This window comes from Hyperoodon ampullatus (assembly GCF_949752795.1).
Source record: "Hyperoodon ampullatus genome assembly, chromosome: 11".
Taxonomy (NCBI): domain Eukaryota; kingdom Metazoa; phylum Chordata; class Mammalia; order Artiodactyla; family Ziphiidae; genus Hyperoodon; species Hyperoodon ampullatus.
Genome location: NC_136924.1, coordinates 36,034,357 through 36,042,291, shown reverse-complemented (window position 1 = coordinate 36,042,291; position 7,935 = coordinate 36,034,357). Strand labels below are relative to the sequence as shown.

General features: G+C 53.3%; 1 protein-coding gene across 1 annotated transcript; it reads left to right on the top strand.

Moving 5' to 3' along the window:
* Positions 1-520: 520 nt before the first annotated feature.
* Positions 521-7,713, top strand: RPL3 (ribosomal protein L3). Its single transcript, XM_079715356.1, has 10 exons — positions 521-536; positions 2,033-2,225; positions 3,035-3,203; positions 3,778-3,913; positions 4,963-5,149; positions 5,655-5,815; positions 6,356-6,457; positions 6,870-6,965; positions 7,307-7,426; positions 7,615-7,713. The coding sequence occupies exons 1-10, from the start codon at positions 534-536 to the stop codon at positions 7,657-7,659; spliced, it is 1,212 nt and encodes a 403-aa protein (XP_079571482.1). The 5' UTR covers positions 521-533; the 3' UTR covers positions 7,660-7,713.
* The last annotated feature ends 222 nt before the right edge of the window (positions 7,714-7,935 follow it).

Genomic DNA, 7,935 nt, shown 5'->3' with positions numbered 1-7,935 from the left:
TCCTCTCCAACTTCGAGCTGGTGGAAACGGTGCGAGTCGTCCCTTTTCTATGTGCCTGCAAAATGGCAACAACGCTGCGTGGGACGGAAGCGGGATACCACGTGGGAAAGCGCCTTGGAACTGAAGCCCCAACAGGGTTACTGAATTCCAGAGGTTTCATATGAAACCTGCATTTCATATGAAAAGAACCGACGTTGCCATTTTCCTTCACCGTAACAGCCGTTTCATCAAATTTGGCTGCTGCCCAACGCCTCAGGACAACTCTATGCCTCCGAGTCCGAGGCTTTTCACTAAGTTTGAACTCAGCCGCTCGCCGTAGAGCCTCTAAGTCCCGCCTACGAAACTGACGTCCCGGTCGGAACGTAAGCAAGGCGAGGACGAGCTTGCGTGGAAACGGCACCCAGTACCCGCCCCCCGACCCGACGTCTGCCGCGGGCGCGCGCTCTCACGCCGGAAGGGGCGGAGCCAGACTGGGATTTATATATAGCGCGCCGAGAGTCGAACGATCTCTACCGGCAGCATCCGACGGCAGGATGGTAAGGCTCGTTATGGCGGACTTCTAGTTGTCTGCCGCGGCGGCATGAGTGAATCCGCGGCACATCCCCGCCATCTCGCCTCACCCGGCGCCGCGGTTCTGCTCTAGGAGCATGGGGCACTCAGCAGAATCCGCAGTCGGGTCTATTTTCTGAAAATGTCCGAGGCCTGAGGTTGCCTTTGGGCCTGCCGGTCGGCTGGCGAGAGGCCTTGCCACGGGAGCTGGGTTGGGGAGCCCGGGCCCGACAATCTTCAAGCCATGGATTATTCCTAGATCTCGGCCTCAGCACTCGAGATCCGAGTCATGAGCACTTTCGCCAGGAGGACCTTGGGTGGCAGCGTATGGCACTGTTGTGAAAGTGGGAGGTGCAGAAATCCAGGCCGCAGGCGGCAGGGGAGGCTTTGTGTATGGGTTGTTGAATTCTCATTCTGAAACGTCTGGGACGGTTGGTACAACTCCTTGGGCCTCTAGAGTTTTCAGAAACCAGAGATGATGAATTTACTGACGGGCGGACAGAGACTGTGTGCTGATTGTCATGTTCTGATTTGGTTCTGTCGAGTTCTAGTGGCCTCCACTTGCCAGTTAGCTCCCGTTGGGAGCATGAGGAACCTTTACTACCATTGTCTGCCACCCAGCCGTTTGACCAGGAGTCCCTATTGTGGACAGAATGTTTTTCTTTTTTTAATCTTTATTGGAGTACAATTGCTTTACAATGTTGTGTTAGTTTCTGCCGCACAACAACGTGAATCATCTGTATGTATACATATATCCCCATATTGTCTCCCTCTTGCGTCTCCCTCCCGCCCTCCCTATCCCATCCTAGGTCGTCACAAAGCACTGAGCTGATCTCCCTGTGCTATGCAGCAGCTTCCCACTAGCCGTCCATTTTGCATTTGGTAGTGTGTATATGTCAATGCTACTCTCTCACTTCGTCCCAGCTTCTCCCCACCCCTGTGTCCTCAAGTCCGTTCTCTACGTCTGCGTCATTATTCCTGCCCTGCCACTAGGTTCATCAGTACTGTCCTTTTAGATTCCATATACGTGTGTTGGCATACGGTATTTTTCTTTTTCTGACTTCATTCTGTATGACAGACTCTAGGTCCATCCACCTCATCACAAATAACTCAATTTCGTTCCTTCTTATGGCTGAGTAACATTCCATTGTATATACGTGCGTGGTCAGAATCTTAACTGACTCGCACATAAGGCTGCCTGTTAACCGATTTTTAATGCCATTACCTGGTGTGCCTTTGTCCTCTTTAGAGGAAAAGGTGGATGGTTCATCTTGTTTAAATAACAAGTGAGGGTTTGAGATAAATGTTCAACTCATTTGGCTGAATAATGCCTTTTAGATGTGTGATCCCGAAAAAGGTAAATCCAGCACGTAAGCCTGTTACCTGGGTTGCTGGCGTGGGAATCTTAGAACCTAGGCCTCTGGGGATGAAGAGGCGTGAGCTACTTAGAAGGTGGTAACGTTGATCAATAATTTTCTCCTAGTCTCACAGGAAGTTCTCCGCTCCCAGGCATGGGTCCCTGGGCTTTCTGCCTCGGAAGCGCAGCAGCCGGCACCGCGGGAAGGTGAAGAGCTTCCCCAAGGATGACTCTTGCAAGCCCGTGCACCTCACAGCCTTCCTCGGCTACAAGGCTGGCATGACCCACATTGTGAGGGAGGTCGATAGGCCAGGGTCCAGTAAGTACATGCTGCATCTTCCCAGCTGATGGGAGGGTAGGAGTTGGTGGGAACTGACTAGATGGGGCCAAAAGCTCTCAGGAGAGCAGGCTTTGGAGAGATCAACAGACCCTCTGGATATCACAGTGGAAATATATTTTAGGATCGATTAATGCTTCCAGGCTTCAGGTGGCTGGCACTGCTTGATTTAGGCAGAGGGATGTAATGGTGTCGGGGAGCGTGATGAGGAAATTGGTCAAGAGCTGCAGCACAGAGAAGTATGCTAACATGGGAGGTGGCAACCACTGAGGGTTAAATAGAGACTCCACTCACATTTTAGGGGCAGCACTGAACTATGAGTCTCACCTGAACGCCTGAATACTACCCATGTGCCTGGGTTGTGAAGTTCGAAGTAGAAAAGGCACTAAGTAGAACACACGGTGCTGGTGATTGAAACACAGTAAATAGACAGTTAAAATGGTCTGTGCTGAGGAATTACTACCTCACTATACTTAGTGCTCTTGTATTTTCTAGGTAGTAAGGAGTTTGTCTCTGGAGATGGTTATGATAAACCAGCACCGAAACCAGGCTGTTACTTGGCTGCGTAGGGTCCAGATAGTTTTGTGCTGGAAAGGTCAATGCACACAGACTGAGCATTCAGCAGTGAGGGAGTTTGGGCTGCAATGCAGACTTCCCCACAAACCTTCCTGTCATCTGAAGCAACTTGCTTTGCTGGCCTGGAAGGGTACGCGACATTTTCCCAAAAGACAGCCCTCCTGCCGGGTACTTGAGGCAGCCCGCTCAGGTCTAACTGCCTGCTTCCTCTGCAGAGGTGAACAAGAAGGAAGTTGTGGAGGCTGTGACCATCGTGGAGACGCCGCCCATGGTCATTGTGGGCATTGTGGGCTACGTGGAAACACCTCGAGGCCTCCGGACCTTTAAGACCATCTTTGCTGAACATATCAGTGATGAATGCAAAAGGCGCTTCTATAAGAACTGGTAAGGGAGCCGATGCCACCCTCGCCCTGGGTTAGGCTGGCCAGGAGGGGCAGTGTGCCGCGCAGGGCCTCAGCTCCATAGCTGGGGTGGGAGGAGCTGCTCTGGTGTCAGGTTTAGTTGCATAACAGAGCAGAACAATTCTTTGCTGTGCTGGGAGCAGCATCTTGAGACATTTCCTTCAATGTTCACCTTAGTGGGTGCTACCTTGAGTCAGTTCAGTATTTCCTGAGTTGCTGGCAAGTGTTGAGTCTACTTAGAAGCTGAGGGATAGCAGTGATGCCCCCCAGACCCCACCACCCCCGGTGTGTGGTCTAGTGAACGGGTAACCTGGAGCAAGAACTTGTGTGTCTGAACGTACGTGACTTGCATCATTAATCTGTGGACCTCTGCTCAGCTCCGCTCGGCTCTGCCCGATGAGCTCCATCCAGGCTCCGCTTGCCGGTGGAAAAGGCTCCTTAGAAGCCGGCAATGAGCCCTGTCCCCACACGGTGCCCGTGTGCCTTCCGCTCGCCCCTTGGAGGGGTGATGAAGGCTGGCACCTGGCCCCCTCCCCAACTCTGCTCTGCTTCTGAAGGCATAAATCTAAGAAGAAGGCCTTCACCAAATACTGTAAGAAGTGGCAGGATGTAGACGGCAAGAAGCAGCTGGAGAGGGACTTCAGCAGCATGAAGAAGTACTGCCAGGTCATCCGTGTCATTGCCCACACCCAGGTGAGCGCCCACTGCTTCTTGTCTGTGGAGGTGATGACCTGCATGACCACCTGTGGCTTTTGGGGGGTTCAGTTATCTTCTGAGTTGATCCTCAGCTCACACTGGTTTTGTGTCAAGCCTCAGGATCTTAGGGATGGTAAGACTTTGAGGTTCTTACACTTCTTTCCTGGTGGAGGAAGGGGTTGTTAAAAGCAACACAGTCCAGCCAGTGCCCTGCCTTGAGGCCTGGGTTCCTGGGGCCATATTAAGGACAGTTGTCTGTTTGAGAAGGCATCCAGGCCTCCTCACATAGGGTTGGGTTTTTTTGTTGCCAGCAGAGGGCACTGTGTCCCCGATGGTTCTTAATTAGGGAAAACCATATCCCATTTTAGGAGAACTGGTTGAAGGAACCGGTGAGTCATAACTAACATTGTCTAGCGCCTAACTGAAAATAGTGTTGAGATGCTGGCTATTTGCACTTAAAACCTGACATGTGAGCTGAATTAGCTCTTGGTTCTCTGGGTAGGAATGGGTGCCACCTTTGCTGTCAGTCTGGGCGATTATCCTGGGTGTACCCATGATTCCTAAGTGATCAGTAGCCCTGTGAGGTTAGTGGTGACCAGATTACCGTAGATTTGTGGTGTGTGTCCATTACTGAAGACGGGTCAGTAGGATAACACTGGACAGCTTTAAAATCTGGTCAGATTCATTCCTTAATCACAGCTTGTACTCTCGCAGTGTTATCCTGCTCCCAAAATAAGTGGCTTACTGATAGTTAATAGAGCAAGGTAGATGGCCAGGGTAAACCAGGGCAGGTACCCCAAAGGAACTGGCCAAAGGGACAGTGATCAGGAACATTGGGCTGGTTGGTCCCAGGATCTGGTTAAATCAGCCTCTCTTAATGTGGGCCTGGTGTGTCTGTCAAGGATCAGCTTATTCTGACCTGATTCAGGCACCAGAATTGAAAGGGAAATGGTACCCAGTGGGGAGTCATAACACTGGAAAGCAAAACTGTTGCCTGTTGTGCCCAGCCTGAGTTCCTTTCACCTTGAAGCATCTGTTCCTTTTAGATGCGCCTGCTTCCTCTACGCCAGAAGAAGGCCCACCTCATGGAGATCCAGGTGAACGGAGGCACTGTGGCCGAAAAACTGGACTGGGCCCGAGAGAGGCTAGAGCAGCAGGTCCCTGTGAACCAAGTGTTTGGGCAGGATGAGATGATTGATGTCATTGGGGTGACCAAGGGCAAAGGCTACAAAGGTGAGCTTTGCAGTGGCCCACATTGCTGTGGTTAACCTGGGAGAGGGGTGTCAGGTCCAGCTGTTCTGTGATGAGGCCCTGGAATGAGCGCTGGCACAGCGCCCGAGTCAGACTGCGGAAGTATTCCTAGCTGCCTTCCTTCTGAGGACAGTGCTGTGGTCAGGTGGCTGGGATAGCAAGTGGGACCAGCGGTGGTATACATACGCTTTGAGCACACTGCAGAACGCACTGGGAGGCTTCCTGAATGCTCCCAAATGAGCATGATGTCCTAGTAGGGCTGATTCTCCAAGGCCTGTTCTTGTTTGCTGATTGTAATTCAAGGGTTATGTCTCAGCTGGTATTCAAGCTTGGATGGAGATACAAGAAGGGAGAGGACATGGCAGTCATGTGTTGCATTGCATGTTCTGTGGACACAGTACCACAAACTCAAGTTAGGCATTCATAGCAGGAAAGGGCCAATGGCATGGGTGCCAGGCACCCCAGTAATAGCATGTGTCTATTCCAGGGGTCACCAGCCGTTGGCACACCAAGAAGCTGCCCCGTAAGACCCACCGAGGGCTGCGCAAGGTTGCCTGTATTGGGGCGTGGCATCCTGCACGAGTGGCCTTCTCTGTGGCTCGGGCCGGGCAGAAAGGCTACCATCACCGCACCGAGATCAACAAGAAGGTGAGGTGCCCGAGGGGGTCCTGTGGAGACTTTAACCCTAGGAGGGGCAGGGTGGTCCCAATATTGGGAATTGGGGGTTCCAGTCCCTGTCACCATCGGTCCATTTGTGGTGGCGCATCCCGTGGACTTGGTTGCTCATGTCCAGTGGCACAGTTCTGACTCTTGGGTGTCATGATAGTAAAGTGCTGTCCTTGAAGGTGGTTCTGGTGCAGCTGACCCTTGGCGGGGCTGAGGATATAAGCTTTGTCTACCCTCTCCTGTTCCCATGGTGTTTGGAGAGGCCTCATCCATTGTCTCACTGGTTGGCATTGTTTTCAGTTCAGGCCCAGCCACCTTTTCTTTTCTCCGAGCCTGGGACGCCCCCTCACTAGGGCCGAGGTCATAGCTGCTTTCCCAGAGCCCTTTGTAGGCTAGCCCACCCCCAAGATGGATCATTTGTCCCTAATGCCTGTCCTTGCCTCCAGCCAGCTCCAGAGGCCTCAGCTGTCTCCCCACCCAGTTTTCTTGTTCTCAAGTATTTATGCTCATTTCCTCCTTCAGATCTACAAGATTGGCCAGGGCTACCTCATCAAGGATGGCAAACTGATCAAGAACAATGCCTCTACTGATTACGATCTGTCTGACAAGAGCATCAACCCTCTGGTGAGTAATGGGAGCTGTCCATGCAAAGCCTCAGATATCTGGTCTGGGGGGGTTTCCGGTTCCAGGCCTCCCCTATGGGGCTGGGGCCATTTTTACAGCCAGTTAACTGGACCCCTGCACAGCATCCAGCTGTCTGTCCACCCTTTGTCATTGGTGGGGGGCAGACTGGCTGGTGAGGAGTGGGGTGGCAGGCCCAGCTGTTCAGTGATGAGGCCCTGGAATGAGCGCTGGGTGCGGCGCCCGAGTCAGACTGCGGAAGTATTCCTTGCTGCCTTCCTTCTGAGAACAGCTCTGGTCAGGTGGTGGGACCACCAGGACCTGCGGGGGCGGGGGGTGTCGTGTGCGTGGTCAGTCCTGTCTCCAGCCCCATGCTTGATCTGTGCTGACCTTTGATGGCCTTGCTCCTTCCCAGGGTGGCTTTGTCCACTACGGTGAAGTGACCAACGACTTTGTCATGCTCAAAGGCTGCGTGGTGGGAACCAAGAAGCGAGTGCTCACCCTTCGCAAGGTGAGGCTGCAGGAGGGGAGGCTGAGCTTTGTTCAGGGGGGTTGGAGGGAAGGCGGGGAGGGATGCTGCTGCTCCTGACTTTGAAGGCCCGGGAGGAGGGAATTCCGTGTCTGGTCTGGCCCAGCTGTTTGCTTCTGTTCTTAAGTGTATTCTCATCCGCCTGGTGGCAGGAGGAAGCCCCTTGGTAGTGGCTGGATGGTGGTGGTTGGGGTAGGTGGGTGTCCTGATTCCAGGACTGATTTAGATGGAGTTGACCTCTGCCCTCTGAAGATGAGGGACCTGTGAACAAAGATGGTACAGAGAAAAGCTTGGCTCTGTACCCTTGCCCTCTTGGTCCACAGTCCTTGCTGGTGCAGACCAAACGGCGGGCCCTGGAGAAGATTGACCTCAAGTTTATTGACACCACCTCCAAATTTGGCCACGGCCGCTTCCAGACTGTGGAGGAGAAGAAAGCTTTCATGGTGAGCACCTCGCTCGCTGCCCTCAGGCTGGGGGGGGCTTGGCTTTCAGCTGCTGTCGCCTGGCAGCCTGCGCATCTGGTGCTGGTGCAGAGGGGCCGCCTTGTGCCTGTGTGTGCCCCGGGCTGTGCGGGTGGTTATTCTTAACTGCCTTCTATCTCTGACCTTGCCTGCTGCATTTCTCTCCACAGGGACCACTTAAGAAGGACCGAATTGCAAAGGAAGAAGGGGCCTAATGTCAGAACAGATTATATGGCTGGTAGAATCTCAATAAAGTTATTTTCCAGTGACATCCGTCTGCCTGTACTTCACCTTCCCCATCCTGGCTGCCTCCCTCGGCCCTCATGCTCCCAGAGGCATGCTGTCCCCACAACCTCTTGGGTTGCCTCTTTCCCCTACCGCTTGCCAGGCCCCATGCTTGGAGCAGACTAGGTGAAGCGGGAGGCGAGAGCCAGCCGCCTGGTCTGCCCTGCACTGTACGGCCAGCCTGGGGGGTGAGCTCTGTGTGAAAT

What these genes read in the sequence shown, in the direction of transcription:
- RPL3 (XM_079715356.1), top strand. An exon ending in CAAGGGCAAAGGCTACAAAG is followed by an intron (nt 5,150 to 5,654) that starts GTGAGCTTTGCA and finishes TGTCTATTCCAG; the next exon opens with GGGTCACCAGCCGTTGGCAC. An exon ending in AGGAGAAGAAAGCTTTCATG is followed by an intron (nt 7,427 to 7,614) that starts GTGAGCACCTCG and finishes TTCTCTCCACAG; the next exon opens with GGACCACTTAAGAAGGACCG.